At 37.7% G+C, this 16,701-nt stretch overlaps 1 protein-coding gene across 8 annotated transcripts in view; it reads right to left on the reverse strand.

Moving 5' to 3' along the window:
- UBR3 (ubiquitin protein ligase E3 component n-recognin 3) overlaps positions 1-16,701 on the reverse strand; it is a 279,870-nt gene that overhangs the window by 37,150 nt on the left and 226,019 nt on the right. For 7 of the 8 annotated variants that reach the window (XM_033231180.1, XM_033231173.1, XM_033231172.1 and 4 more), the window contains 2 exons: positions 15,507-15,610; positions 615-739 (listed from right to left, as the gene is read on the reverse strand). In XM_033231180.1, coding sequence (XP_033087071.1) covers positions 615-739; positions 15,507-15,610 — 229 coding nt within the window. Of the gene's footprint in view, positions 1-614; positions 740-2,234; positions 2,379-15,506; positions 15,611-16,701 lie in introns of those variants that run through there. The other variant, XM_033231179.1, reaches the window with a different exon arrangement.

Raw genomic sequence — 16,701 nt, forward strand, 5'->3', positions numbered from 1 at the left:
CAGCCTGACCAACACGGTGAAACCCTGTCTCTACTAAAAATACAAAAATCAGCCGGGCATGGTGGCAGGCGCCTGTAGTCCCGGCGACTCAGAAGGCTGAGGCAGGAGAATTGCTTGAACCCGGGAAGCAGAGGTTGCAGTGAGCCGAGATTGCACCACTGCACTCCAGCCTAGATGACAGAGGAAAAAAAAAAAAAAAAAGAAAGGCTAGGATTTTACATTTAGAAGTGGTGCATCAAAAGCTGTCTTTGGATTGTGATTGGGGATAGGGACAAGAAGAAAAAGTGGCAAATAAAATAGATAAGTCTGCAGATCTTTTACCATGTGCTCACTGTGTTAGCACAATTTTTACAACTTCTCTAAGTTTAAGGCTTGCAGAAAAGGCAAAACAAACTGCTGAAATATAAAGGGATAAAAGGATGAGGTTTAGACACAGACACAGAAGGCCTCATTGTTCAGTGAAAACATTTTCAACGTTTTTGAGCCTGTAGGTGCTCAATTTACAATTAAAATACCAGTAACTCATTTTGTAACACCTACTCTTATTCACTCAATATCCCCAGCTTAAATGACTTCACCTACCTGCTAAATGACAAATTTAGAAAGAGACTAACCTTTTTGAGAGCTCCCGCGTGTTTCCAAGCTGACCTATCTTCTTCGCTGCATTTAACTGAGAGTTCTGCAAGAGCCTGTGTGTACAGTAGGGTAAAAAGTACCTTCACAATGCAAGTAAAGTGATCTGCAAGAGAAAAAAATCATTATTTCTTTGGAATCTACATATTTTGTACTTAAGATAGTTTTACAAATATATGCCTTTCCTTGCATATGTAATTGGTTTTTGTTTTCAACACTTCATTGTTTGTTTGTTTGTTTCTGAGACAAGGTCTGTCTGTCACCTAGGCAGTGTGGTGCCTGGAGTGCAGTGGTGTGATCAGAGTTTACTAAAGCCTCGACCTCCCAAGCTCAAGCAATCCTCTCATCTCAGCCTGTAATCTGCCCCACCCAACAGTAGCTGGCACTATAGGCATGTGCCACTATGCCAAATTTTTTATTTTTTGTAGAGATGGGGCCTCCCTATGTTGCCCAGGCTAGTCTCAAATTCCATGGGCTCAAGCAATCCTCCCACTGCAGCCTCCCAAAGTACTGGGATTAGACACGAGAGTCTGAAATTATAATGTACTACTATATTTGCTGCCCAACAGATCTGAAATTATGAAAGCAAAATTCCTCTATTCATCCAAAGAACATATAAATGAGAAGCACTCAGCATAGTGGAAAGGGTGCTCTCTTTCAGAAGACCAGAGTGCTAATGTCATTCATCCTTGGAATAGCTGTGGAACCTTGGCAAATGCCCTTCCTGGACTTCAGATGCTCAAAAACAATGTTTGGGAGTCTCAGTGTTTAAAACCAACACATCATCTACCCCTATATGATATATATCTTAACAAGGACAGTATTATATGGAATATGATATAAATCTTGTAAAAAAAAAAAGAAATCTTGATGTTTAGGTTACTAATTTGGCTTCAGAATTTAATGAAAATTATAGAAATAAGCCTGGGCAACACAGACCCCCATCTCTACAAAACTTTTTAAAATAGCTGGGTGTGGCCAGGTGCAGTGGCTCACGCCTGTACTCCCAGCACTTTGGGAGGCCAAGGTGGGTGGATCACAAGGTCAGGAGTTTGAGACCAGCCTGGCCAATATGGTGAAACCCTGTCTCTACTAAAAAATATAAAAAAAAAAAAAAGCCAGGCGTGGTGGCAGGTGTCTGCAATCCCAGCTACTTGAGAGGCTGAGGCAGGAGAATCGCTTGAACCCGGGAGGCGGAGGTTGCAGTGAGCCGAGATTGCGCCATTGCACTCCAACCTGGGCAATAGTATGAGACTCTGTCTCAAAAAAAAAAAAAAATGCTGGGTGTGGTGACAAGCACCTGTCATCCTAGCTACTCAGGAGGCGGAGGCAGAAGGATCACTTGAGCTCAGAAGGTGAAGGCTATAGTAATCCAAGATCACTCCACTTAACTCCAGCCTGGGCGATGGAGTGACAGCCTGTCTCAAATAAAGATAAAAATAAAAACAAAAAACAGCAATATGAAATAGTGGTAACAATATGTAAAGTACCTGGTAGCTTCTGGCACATATTAGGTACTTAATAAATGGAAGCTTTAATATTGATAATTAACATTTATATTTACCTAATAACTTAGCAATTTTCTTCAAGTGTCTCATTCAATCCTCAAAACAGTCTCAACTGGATAACTGAGCTTCAGAAAGATGTGCTTGTTATATCAAAGCTAATAAGCACCCAGGTCTGAACTTGAATCCATATAGATCATTTTTCTTCAGGTTCAGTGTTCCTTCTATTTTACTCCTCCCCTAGTAAATGGATACTACCATTTAATCAGTTGCTGGAGTCAGAAATTTGCAGATATTCTTGACAATTTCCCCATTAAAATAATCACCAAGTCCTGTTAATTCTACTTTTTAAATATTTCTCAAGTCAGTTTCAACACCCTGGACTAGACTTCCAACCTTTCTTGCCTAGACCTACAATCCCAGCTAAAGTGGCTGTGTTGGGGGACCCCAAGACCACTGCCAAGTTTGATGATTCACTAGGAGGACTTACAAGACTGCATACAGAGTCATACTCATAGCTGTTATGACTTATGACTGCAAAAGGATAAAAGTTAAAATCAGCAAAGGGAAAAGGCATATTGGGTGAAGTCCAGAGGAAACTTCCAGAGTCTTCTCCCAGTAGAACCACAAAGGATGTGCTAAACTTCCCCAGCAACAACAAGCTGTGATGGCATGTAGGAAATGGATACCAGGGGATCTCATTAGCGACTCAGTGCCCAAGGTTTTTACTGGGGTTATGCAGGTACTCTCTTCCTGGTACATAACAAAATTCCAGACTCTCAAGAGGAAAGCAAGTGTGTTCAGCATAAACCATATTCTTTGTACAAACAGTTTAGGCACAGTGTGACACTTTTATCAGTTCTGGGAATGGTGGGGCCCATCCCGAAATCAAGTTCCCAGATGCTAGTCAAGGCCTAACGTTGCAAACAGGCCTTTCAAAGGACAGCAGTCAGGCCTTCTATGTTAATTTGTTTCAGTACAGTAGTTTATCTTTATCACCTCTCAGGCCCCTGCAATCTACTTTCCTTATTCTAGCCAGAATGAACTTTTATTTTTCCTCCAGGTTTACTGAGGTATAATGGACAAAAATTGTATTATTGAAGGTAGACAATGTAGTTTTGATATAAGTATACATTGTGAAATGATGGCCAGAATCAAAGTTAACTAACATATTCATCATCCCATATAGTTACATGTGTCTGTGTGTATGTGTGTGTGCTGAGAATACTTAAGATCTCTTTGCTTAGTACATTTTAAGTATACAGGAGAATATTACAGCTCTCATCATCATGCTGAATATTAGATCTCCAGAACTTATTCATCTTATAACTGAAAGTGCACACCCTTTGACCAACATCTCCCCATTTTCCCCACCTCCCTGTCCCATGTGAACCACCCTCCTACTCTATTTTGACTTGTTTAGATTCCACATATAAGTGAGATCATGCAGTATTTCTCTCTTTGTGGCTTATTTCATTTAGCATAATGTCCTATGGGTTCATCCATGCTGTCACAAACGGCAAGATTTCCTTCTTTTTTTAAGGCTAAATAATATCCCAGTGTACTTATATGCCATATTATCTTTATTCATCCACTGACAGACACTTAGGTGGTTTCCATATCTCGGCTATTGTGATTAAAGCCACAGTGAACATGGGAGTGGAGTGCAGATGTCTCTTTGAGATACTGATTTTACTTCCTTAGGATGTATACCCAGAAGTGGGACTACTGGATCATACAGTAGTTCTATTTTAGTTTTTTGAGGAACCTCCATACAGTTTCGGGATGCCCAGAACTAAGGAGGAACAATGAGTCAACAATCAGAATGAGCCATATTAGAGAAATATTTAGATGACAGAAATTATAGGAGTTGGTAGACCTTTGGAGGTAGAGGGTGATGGTGGTATCTCATAGATGGTAGCAGCATTGACTAAAATGTAAAACAGAGGATGAGAGCAGGCTTGGATAGGTAGAAAATTAACATTATATATCCTGAGTTAGAGGCATGTCTAAAAATTCAAGTCTGGAACTCACTGGGGAGTTGTAGTCTAAAGCTAGAGATCTGAATCATCAGATAATAGGTATAGTTAAAGCTATGGGAAAGAAGATAAAATCATGAAGGAAGGGGACAGGAAATAAAGAACAATTAATTTAAAAAGAGCCTGAAAATGAGTCAGTAGAAGAACCAGGAAAGGATGGTGCCATCGAAGTCAAGAAAAGTATTCCATCATTAATTAAATATTTTAATAAGTGACAGACTACAGAATTTGTCTATTAAGCACACAAACAAAAACATCCTAACCAGAAAGTCATTTATATAGTGTAGAAACACCACTCATTAAGCTTCTTCTTAAATTATACATACATATATTTTTTCTTTTACTAAAAAGAAGTGACGTGGCCAGGCGCGGTGGTGGCTCACACCTGTAATCCCAGCACTTTGGGGGCCGAGGTGGGTGCATCACCTGAGGTCAGGAGTTTGAGACCAGCCTGGCTAACATGGTGAAACCTCGTCTCAACTAAAAATACAAAAACTTAGTTGGGCGTGTTGGCGGGTGCCTGTAATCCCAGCTACTTGGAAGGCTGAGGCAGGAAAATCGCTTGAACCCATGAGGTGGAGTTTGCAGTGAGCCAATAATGGTGCCATTGCACTCTAGCCTGGGCAACAAGAGCAAAATCCTGTCTCAAAAAATAAATAAATAAATAAATAAAATAAAATAGAAGTAATGTACTAAAAGAAATGATAACCTTTCATTGTAGAAAAGTACTAATTTCTAGTTTAGTCCATTTGTCTGTCTTGATTATCATCATTTAAAAATATACAGTCAGCTTCTTGTACCTGTGGTTTCCTCTTCCATGGATTCAACCCGTCATGGATCAAAAGTATTTGGGAAAAAAAAATAGATGGTTGTGTCTGTACTGAACATGTACAGAATTCTGGCCTTCTCATTATGCTCTAAAAAATACAGTATAGCAACTATTTAACATTTATATCGTACTAAGTAATCAAGAGATGATTTAAAGTATATGAGAAGATATGTGTAGGTTATATACAAATACTATACCATTTTATGTAAGGGATTTGAGCATCTGTGGATTTTGGTATTGGCAGGGGCTCATGGAACCAATATCCCATGGATACCAATGGATGATTGTTAACTGGCAATTTAAAGTCAAAGCCTAAGTTCTCACATTCACTTGTTCATGTAACAAATATTTATTTATTGAATGCTTGCCATGTGTAATACCAACATCTTTCAGGGACCAAGAAGAAACAAGGAATCTCTCACATGAAGTTTATATTAGGTCAACAGACTGCTAACTACCAACATTAAAACAGAAAACAAAGTCCTTCAAATACAATTATCAATATTTAAAAAGAAGAAAAAAGGACTGGACATCTAATCTAAGTCAATGTGTTTAAAAATTACAATAACAACAAAAAAAACTATCAACATACCTGAGGATGAACAAAGGAAGATCGATACTTACTTGAGATGCCTTAAAAGCAAACTATCTGTAGTTTCTTTTAAGACAAGGTAGAGTGTATCTAAAATAACAAAATCCCTAGGGGAGGGGCACACAAGTAAACAGGACATGATCTGAAGAAGGTATCAGACATTTTATTCTGTTCCTATCACCATGATAATTTTTTATAAAAATATATACTATTCCACTACTTTAATAAAGTACTTTGCGTATACCACATGCAGACATCAAATCTTCTTAGTCTTAACCTTTTATGATTTGGAGTTACTAACTACATGTGCTCTGACCCTCTCCAAAAAGTCTAGTCTACAAGAAAAATCAATTTGAGATGTATTTTTCTGTGTGATAAACTCAAGTCTATTTTCTCTTCAATGAGTGAAGAATCCACACAGTTTAATAAGACTTCATTTGCCTTAGTCAACATAGAACCAAGAGAAGATACCAAGTCCGTCTAACAACTAATAGGGCAGTAAATGCTGGTCCTTTGGGTATACTTCAGGCAATTGAATTTGGGGTCCAGTAAACTGCCAACATTCTCAAAAAACATTATACAGAAGTGATCACAATGTAAGTGTTTAAGATTCAAATGAAAGTAATAGCTTTCTTGAATTTTAAAGTGGAAAATAAGCAATTTGCCATAAAATAAGACTACTGTATTTTTAACACATCCACTGCATCCCCAAAGCATTTACTGAACATATGATATACTAAGTGGGCACTGGGGATATACATAAGATGGTGCTGCTAGTCTTGGAGGAACTGACAGTCTGGAGAGGGAGACAGTAAAGAAAATCAGGCAAGTCAGACAAGTATCAAAATAGAATCACAGAGAAGTTATTATGGCAATGAGAAGAAGGATATCCAACAGAAAGGCTTCTAGGAAAGGGCAACATAAGGTAAAGGACCATCATGAGTTATTAAGTAAAGAATGGAGAAATGGCAAACACTTAAAGATGCTCACAATTCTCCTATCTTAAAAACAAAAAAATAACCCCTTTGCAATAGTAATCCCCCCCTTATCCTCAGGAGATACACTCCAAGACCCCAGGGATGTCTGAAACTGCAGATAGTTCTGAACCCTACATCTGCAGTACTATGTAACAAGATGGGTTTGAACCATGCAGGTCTACTCATACAAGGATTTTCTTCCACTTCTGCCACCCCTGAGACAGCAAGACCAACCCTTCCTCTTCCTCAGCCTATTCAACATGAAGATGACAAGGATGAATATTTTTATGATGATCCACTTCCATTTAATGAATAGTAAATATATTTTCTCTTTCTTATGATTTTCTTAATAATGTTTTCTCTAGCCTTATTGTGAGAATAAAGTACATAATACATATAACATACAAATTATGTGTTAATTGACCGTATTATTGGTAAGGCTTCTGGTAAACAATAGGCTATTAGTAGTTAAGTTTTTGGGAAGTCAAAAAATACGTGCAGTGGATTCAACTGCATGGTGGAGCAGGGTGGGAAGTGAAGAAGTAAAGGGGGACCGCACCCTTGGCCTCTGTGTTGTTCAGAGGTCAGCTGTACAGATGTACCTGTGATAAAGTTTAATTTATAAATTAGACACAATAAGACATTAACAACAATAATAAAATAGAACAATTATAATATAATAAAAATTTTGAAAATGTGATCTCTCAAAATTATTTACTGTACTATGGCCATAACTTTTGCTGTTTAAGGTGTGATTGTGAAACTAGCACAATTTTTTTTCCTTCTTCATAATTTCATGGATAGAAGATTCATTCGTACCAAAGACCTTAGTAACCTCAGTATACAATTTTTTTCCTTTCCTTATTAAGTCAGGAATTTTCACCTTTTCACTTAAAAGAAAGAAATTTAGTTTCTCTTTGGCGTATCCAAATTGCCAGTGTCAACTGAAGAATCACAAGGTTTACAAATTTGGAAAGGAGGGCTTTATTTCTCAAAAAGTTTGCATCCTGTAGGCTAGCCATCAGCAAGCTGGGAATCACAGTCTGTAGCATAAGCCAAGAGCAAGTCCTTTGAGGGAGGTCAGGAATTTATGCTTAACAGGGTGGCCTGGTGTTCATATTCAGTAAGCTGTAGGAAGAGTCATGAGTATTTATGAAAGGAGAAACATGCACATGCGCAATTTAGCTTCATGCCTCTTCATGGGTTGCGTGTTCAAAAAATGGCGGCAACAGCATGATGCCAGGGTGGAGGTTTCAGCCCTCTGACATTAGAAGGTAGAGTAGAAGACACAAAAACCCTCACTGAACTTCCTCCATGAGTTGGCCAAAACTAGTCTAGAGATGCTGGTCAGCTTTGGGGAAGGGATGTATTGTGAAACTGCAAAGAGGGAGAGGGGAGTTCAGTTGCAACCCCAGATGATTAGCTAAATGTGATTAAAGAATGATACGATGATACTAAAGAATGTTGTTCACACCTCAGTGTGCCCCTCCCTTATCAATCTTTAACCTGAATTATTTTCTAAGGAGTAAGCAGAAACCAGCTCTAGAAAACAAGAAACAAAAGATCATTCTTTAATCACATCTGTTCAGTTAGGGAGCTTAAGATTTTATTTTTATTTCTCACCACCATCACTAGTCTTCTGCTTTGGGGCCATTATTAAGTAAAATAAGAGTTACTTGAACACAAGCATTGTGATACCACGACAGTTGTTCTGATAGCCCAGATGGATACTAATGACTAATGGGCGGGTAGCATCTACAAAACTTAGCCAGGTGTGGTAGTGGGTGCCTGTAATCTACAGTGTGGATATGCTGGGCAAATAGATGACTTCACTTCCCAGGAAGAAAGGGACAAGACAGCACAAGATTTCAGTGTACTACTCAGAATGGCATGCAACTTAAAATATATAAATTGTTTATTTCTGGAATTTTCTATTTACTCTTTTTGGACCAAAGTTGACCACTGGTAACAAAAACCACAGAAAGTGCAACCATGGGTAAGGGGGGACTGCTGTACATCATATATGGCTTCTGTTCTCCTCCATTCTCTCTTGGAAGATCTCTCTCTTCACTGTCTCAATTCTCTCACTTACTTCTCATTTCTCATCCCACTGTAATCTGCTGATCCTACAAAATGTATTTGTCTATGGCCAGGAGTCTCCAGGATAATATATAAGTAATTAAATTTCAGGGGTCAAAATCCTTTTGAAAATCTGGTAAGAGCTGTGAAACTACTCAGAAAAAAAATGCACATATATGTACAATTTTTTCGTTACCATTTTAGAAGATTGATGGATTTCTTGAAGCCTATTAATGAACTTTGGAACCACATGCTAAAAAGCCTTGGTCTTATGCCAGCACAGTGGCTCATGCCTGTAATTCCAGCACTTTGGGAGGCCAAAGCAGGTGGATTCCTTGAGCCCAGAGTTCGAGACCAGCCTGGGCAACAGAGTGAGAGCCCACCATCTCTACAAAAAATAAAATTAGCCAAATCCGGTGGTGTGCACCTGTGGTCCCAACTACACAGGGACTCTGAGGCAGGAGGATTGCTTGAGCCCAGGAGGTCAAGGCTGCAGTGAGTTATGATCGCACCACTATACTCCAGCCTGGGCAATAGAACAAGACCCTGTGCCCCCCCAAAATAGAAAAAAAATAAAGCTTTGGTTTGAAGAAGCTATCAAAGACTGTTGGGGTTATATCAATAGGATACAAGCCAACCTGAGGTGTTTAAACAGTTATTATTTTACTACGGAACTGAAGGACGCTAAATATATTAAAATCCAAGAATTCATAATACTGGAAAAAAAGAAATCACCTTTGGAGAACACACACACAAAAAAAGTCATTTTTCTGAAAACTGGTAAAAAAAATCAAGCATTTAACCTGCCTTTCCTATATCAACTTTACCAATGTATAAACAAATAGGAAAAACAAATAGGAAAAACTTTTATTTTATGAATTCCACTTAAATGAAATAATTAAGGAATAAATCTAGAGAATAATCAATAGCTTCTACTGTCACATAAAGAGAAACAACTGGAAATTATATCTCCTGACAAAAGTATTAGACATTATCCATGCAGTATTTTTGCAAAAAGAAATAAGAAACTGATTCCATCTAAATCTATCTGCCAGTTTGTAGGACACACACACAGGGCCAGAAGATCATGTTATTAAATGATATTATTGGGGGTACAATTAGCAAAACAGAGACTATGGGAAGTTCTGAAGGAAAAAAGACCCAGATTCTTCAACAAATAAAATGCAAGGAGGTAGGAGAAGGAGGCAACCCACAGATTTAAAAGAAGAACTAAAAAAACCAAATCCAATTTATGGATCTTTTTTGGATCCTAAGTCAAATAAACCAAATATAAAAAAATCATTTACAGGCCTGGCGCAGTGGCTCATGCCTGTAGTCTCAGCACTTTAGGAGGCTGAGGCAGGTGGATCACAAGGTCAGGAGATTGAGATCAGTCTGGCCAACATGGTGAAACCCTGTCTCTACTAAAAATACCAAACTTAGCCAGGTGTGGTGGTGGGTGCCTGTAATCCCAGCTACTCTGGAGGCTGAGGCAGGAGAATTGCTTGAACCCAGGAGGCACAGGTTGCAGTGAGCTAAGATAGTGCCACTGCACTCCAGCCTAGGCGACAGAGACTGTCTCAAAAAAAAAAAAAAAAAAAAAAAAAAAACCATTTACAAGGAGCAACTATGGAAATTTGAACACTGATGGGATATTTACTGATATTTAGGCATAACAGTTCATTTTTAATTGTGTTCACAATTTTTTTTCATTATTTTAAGAACCCTTATCTTTTAGAGATACATACTGAAGACTATATAGATAAAATGATACGCAGCCTGGAATTTGCTTCAGAATAACCACAGGTGGGAGGGAGGAGGGAGTAAGTCAGGGTATAAATAAAACAAGACTGGTCATGAGTTGATATGGGGGTTCATGAAACTCTGCTCTTTACTGTTATGTATGCTTGTAAATAAATAGTTTTTTAAGCCCTTGGTTTATAACAAAGCAAAAGTGAGATTCTTTCTTCAAGTCAATGAAAGATAATAAGCAGCATTCAAGCTCTCTTCTGTGAGCCCTGCTTATGGGATCTTGGAAGCAGGGATATTCTATAATCACTGGTCCCAGATGCTCTATAGAATCTTGGAGTCTGTATTCTATAAAGCATGGTTAAGAACAGATTTGTGAAGCTCCTCAAGAACAGCAACATGATCCGAACCTGGGTAACTGACCCTCCCTGATACGGTTTCGTTGTCTCCCCACCCAAATCTCATCTTGAATCGTAACTCCCATAATTCCCTCGTGTTGTGGGAGGGATCCAGTGGGAGATAACTGAATCATGGGGGTGGTTCCTCCATACTGTTCTCGTGGTAGTGAATGAATCTCATGAGATCTGATGGTTTCATGCGGGGAAACCCCTTTCACTTGGCTATCATTCTCTTCTCTTGTTGCCACCATGTAAGACGTACCTTTTGCCTTCTGCCATGATTGTGAGACCTCCCAGTCATATGGAACTGTGAGTCCATTAAACCTCTTTCTTTTGTAAATTGCCCAGTCTCGGGTATGTCTTTATTATCAGCATGAAAATGAACTAATACACTCCCTATAAAGGATGATGATTTTATGTCTTAAACCTTGGAGACTCAAAAATAAGAAAGAATTTTAGCCTGAGAGATAGTAATTGTAAATTTTGTGTGAATCGTCTAAGAGGGCTTCTTAAAAAAGGTGAAGTTCCCTCTCTTAACTCTCATCCTGCTGCCTTAAACTAGACTATGATGGCTGGAACTCTTAGCAGCTACCTTGGCACAGGGAGATGAGAGCCATACCATAAAGAATCTGGTGCTGTGAAGTAGAAGCGTCTGGCCTGCCTACTTTCATACTTCTTTCTACATGAAAGAAAAACAAGCAGTATCTTATTTAAGCTACTGTGTTAATTTGGTTTCTTCTCTATATTATATAGCCAAATCTGATCCTAAGTTATAAATCTTCTTTCCCCTTGTACATAAAGAACTAAATATGAATACCTGAAAACAGTGATGTCAGAAGTTACTTCCGAGTTTATTCTTTAGAGAACAGTGATGTGATGAGTATTAAGAAACATAAGATACAAGGACATAAGAGATCAAAGAAAAAAACTTGTCTTTAATATATTTAATTTGAGCTTCTGATGAGATAATTGGCAAAAAAAGGTCTTTTAACCCGGAAACAACTCTAAGCATTAAAAAATTTAAGAGGTATATAGGTAGGTTTCTGCATCCATCTACTTTTTCAGATAAAACCATGGGAAGCATTTAACATTCTAATAAGTCTATACAGTAAAATTTTCCTTCCTCTGCTTTTCTAATAACAACCAATAAACAGTTACACAAATACACATTCTTGGCCGGGCGCGGTGGCTCAAGTCTGTAATCCCAGCACTTTGGGAGGCCGAGACGGGTGGATCACGAGGTCAGGAGATCGAGACCATCCTGGCTAATACGGTGAAACCCCGTCTCTACTAAAAATACAAAAAACTAGCCGGGCGAGGTGGCGGGCGCCTGTAGTCCCAGCTACTCGGGAGGCTGAGGCAGGAGAATGGCGGAAACCCGGGAGGCGGAGCTTGCAGTGAGCTGAGATCTGGCCACTGCACTCCAGTCTGGGCGACAGAGCAAGACTCCGCCTCAAAAAAAAAAAAAAAAAAAAAAAAAAAAAAAAAAACAAATACACATTCTTACAATAAAAATAGTTTATAATAAAAACACTATCACAATAAAGACTACTATTAACTCTTACATCAAAAGGGAGTGGAAAAGAAAAGTTTATATTAATAACTCTATCTCTCCAATTCTCCACCTCCCCTCAAAAAAAACCTGTCTGTGGAAAATACAATTAAGCTCTGAACTTCCTAGCAATTAAAGGCCTCTATCCAGTTCTCAAACTGTGAAAGACTAAAAAAATTAACAAGGAATGGCATTTTTTTGTCTGACCCTAAATTCTAAGAGGAATTCATCACCACAATGACAGCTAGCAAAATATTATACAATGTGTTTTGACAGTGGTATAATCCAATCTCAAGATAATCCAATCTTGAATTATTGTGAAATTTTAAGAAATAATATAAAGCACAAGTTTTAAAAGCAACTCTAACTACAGGTAAATTTAATGACTGCTAAATACCTAGCTATCTGGTTCCCCAAGGGCAAAGTCCATGTTTTAGTCATCTTTGTGTGTCCAGCACTTGGCAAAGAAGCATAGCAACCTGGTAAACAGTAGGTACCTATTAAGTATTTCTTGAACTGAATCAAGCAATGAATTTATTAAATTTGCTTATTAAATTTGTCCACCAAGAAACTTTCTTTAATGATATTACTTTAAGGCATGATTATTAACAATATTATACATTTTTACGTTGATGATTTCCTGAATTTATTCTATTAACCATTACTAAGGAGATCAATTTTCTTGACTCATTTTAGAACATAGTTTTTAGACTCTGTTTCTACTGAATTAAATTCAGTAGGTTTGGTTAATTGCAGGTATTGCATCCTCTTTCAGCATGAACTTCGTCTTCTGTTGAAAGCCAGTGCCAACAATGACTTCTGACAAGGAAGATGATGCACCAGCTACAGCTCTCAGACACTGACACAACAGGTCCTTTACTCTTAACTAAAATATTTTTCTCTTTAGATTAAATATTAATATAGATTAAATACTGACATAGAGACAATCTTCTCTATGTCAAGTTTCCTTCCCTTTTACCTTTTCAGGTTTATGTAATAACTAAGCTTATAAGTAAAAGGTATATTTAAATAACATATTTAAATATTTTGAAGACATAAAGTAATTTTTCAAATATTTCAAAATGTAATACTACTAATATAATTAGAAGAGCACAATCAGGAGTAAACCAGCATGATCCAAGGCAACTGTTTCCCTAGAATAAGAAAAACTAACCAAAGTGACACAAAAAGCCTAAAGAATTTGAAACTAATTTTACAAGGAGATTAATTTTAATGAGACTATTTAACAGGTTTTTAAGCTCTATAAATACAAATGATTATATTAGAAGACACAGTCTAACCCCCCAAAAAAGTAACATTCGAAAGTATCTGAAGTTTTGCAGTTAAATATATAATTGCCTCAAGAAGTTAAACAGAATTACCATATGATCCAGCAATTCCACTTCTAGCTATACATCCCCCAAAAAAGAAAAAAAAAACGTGTTCAAAAACTTTTTTTTTTTTTTTTGAGACAGAGTCTCATTCTGTCACCCAGGCTACAGTGCAGTGTCGTGATCTCAGCTCACTGTAACCTCCACCTCCCGGGCTCAAGGGGTTCTTGTGCCTCAGCCTCCTGAGTAGCTGGGATTACAGGTGTGTGCCACTATGCCAGGCTAATTTTTGTATTTTTAGTAGAGAAGGGGTTTCACCATATTAGCCAGGCTGGTCATGAGCTCCTGGCCTCAAGTGATCCATCGCACCTGGCCTCAAACAAAAACTTCTAAGATATCAATGTTCATGGCAGCACTATTCACAATAGCCAAAAGGCGGTAATAACCCAACTGATCCATCAGTTGTGTTGGTAATAATCCGTCAACTGACAAATGGATAAACAATGTTGTATATCCATACAATGGAATATTACCAAGCCATCGAGATAAATGAAGTAATAATGCATGCTATAACATGGATAAACCTTGTAAACATGCTAAGTGAAATAAGCCAGACACAAAATGCAATGTTACATATAATTTCATTAATATGAAATATCCTGTATAGGCAAATCCATGAAGACAGGAAATCAGATTAGTGGTTTCCAGGGGTTGGGAGAAGGAGAAAACAAGAAAGTGACTGCTTAACAGGCATAGAGTTTCCTTTGGGGCTGATGAAAATGTTCTGGAACTAACTAATGGTGATGATCACACAATACTATGACAGTACTAAATGGCACTTCAGTTGTACACTTTAAATAGTTTTATTTTATGTGAATTTCATGATTAAAAATATTAATTGAAGCTCACAGCACTAGTATATTATGCTTATTAATGATATTGTTTTACTTTTACAGAATGTCATAATTTGCATGAAATATCATAATTTGCCTATATATTTTTAAATGATTATTTCACACCCTTAGGTAAAAAGATTTATCAAAGATCAAGCTGGAGTTTGTATAAACAATGTCTTCCCCAGGAACAAGAACTTTATACACCCATAGATGTTCATTCTACTGATAAAAACTTGTTTTCTAATATACAAGATGTTAATTATCTGATAGACTATTTAAAATGTTATCTTCAAGTGAAAGCTACAAAGACCAAGAAGCAATAATTAAAATGTTGCTAATATAATACTGATACTGTTAATATAATAATGTTATGATATTAACACTAAAAATGATGAGACTATATTTTTAATAACTCTACAATTACTATATCAAAATATGTACGCATACAGATAAAGGCACTAAGGCTGAGAGTTTGCTCTATTTTTCAAATTTTCATTTGTATCATCACTTCAATTTTTTAAACCATTTTCAGAGTGTTTTCCCCATATTGTTACCTCTTAGTGACTAAAAAGCTGAAAAGAACAGACCCACAAGAATTTTAAAAAACACTTTTTCATTGTCATTTTTTTAGATATGATTACTATTTGCTAATAACAGAAAAAACAATAACTGTTATTACCACAAAAAATATCCATCAGACTTACTGCTATATTTACTTCTCTTTCTCTTTCTGGACAGCATCTCACTATATTAATAGCTCAGGCTGGTCTCCAGCTCCTGGGCTCAAGCAATCCACGCACCTCAGTCTCCCAAAGTGCTGGGGTTACAAGCGTGAGCCACCACACCTAGCCTATTTGTCTCTATACTCTCTAGAATATTCAAAATATACAGTATATAAACAAAGAATCTGAATTATAAAGACATACCTTTGCGTAACGGTTGTGGCATCATTAAGATTTGGATGAGCAAAAGGGATGTTACATCATGATAAAGAATTGGAACCTCAGGCTGTTGTTCTTCATATCCCAGCCTAAAAGAAAAACGTAGTCACTTTAGATAGTATTGTATATCTTCTCTTTCTAATTCATTTTATATGTCACATATATATCTATGGAACAGAAATAAAAACTGTAATCAACAAAGAAATCTAAAAAAAAAACCTTAGGACTCATATTTTTGCAAAAACATTATATTTTAGACTCATATTCTCTTGACTCTAATATGAAGAAAATGCATAGAAAATGTGTTATTGAAATAAACAATTAGGGTACATTAATTTGATTATGAGTCTTTCTGATCTCAGATCACAGACATTAAAGCATTAAATACAGAATGAAAGAATTAGTTTCACTACAAATGGAGTGGCTTATAGGATACTTATCACAAACGAATAAGGAAGTTTTCACATCATTAAAAAAAGATAAGTACAGTTCCCAAATCGATTCCTGTTGAAACTGCTCTTATTAAAATGTTTCAGCCGGGCACAGTGGCTCATGCCTATAATCCCAGCACTTTGTGAGGCTGAGGCTGAGGCTGAGGCAGGCGGATCACTTGAGCTCAGAAGTTTGAGACCATATTGACAACACGGTGAAAACCCGCCTCTACAAAAAATATAAAAAATTAGCAGGGCTTGGTGATGTGTGCCTACTTGGAAAGCTGAGGTGGGAGGATTGCTTGAACAGAGGAGGTCAAGGTTGCAATGGGCTGTGATTGTGCTGCCGCACTCCACCCTGGATGAAAAAGCGAGACTCTGGCCGGGCGCGGTGGCTCAAGCCTGTAATCCCAGCACTTTGGGAGGCCGAGACGGGCGGATCACGAGGTCAGGAGATGGAGACCATCCTGGCTAACACGGTGAAACCCCCTCTCTACTGAAAAATACAAAAAGCTAGCCGGGCGAGGTGGCTGGCGCCTGTAGTCCCAGCTACTCGGGAGGCTGAGGCAGGAGAATGGCGTAAACCCGGGAGGCGGAGCTTGCAGTGAGCTGAGATCCGGCCACTGCACTCCAGCCCGGGCGACAGAGCAAGACTCCGTCTCAAAAAAAAAGAAAGAAAGAAAGAAAAAGCGAGACTCTGTCTCAAAATTAATAATAAAATAAAATGTTTCAACTTTGTAACTAACAAA

The sequence above is a fragment of the Trachypithecus francoisi genome, unplaced genomic scaffold (genome assembly GCF_009764315.1).
Source record: "Trachypithecus francoisi isolate TF-2019V2 unplaced genomic scaffold, Tfra_2.0 Lachesis_group13, whole genome shotgun sequence".
NCBI classification, from domain to species: domain Eukaryota; kingdom Metazoa; phylum Chordata; class Mammalia; order Primates; family Cercopithecidae; genus Trachypithecus; species Trachypithecus francoisi.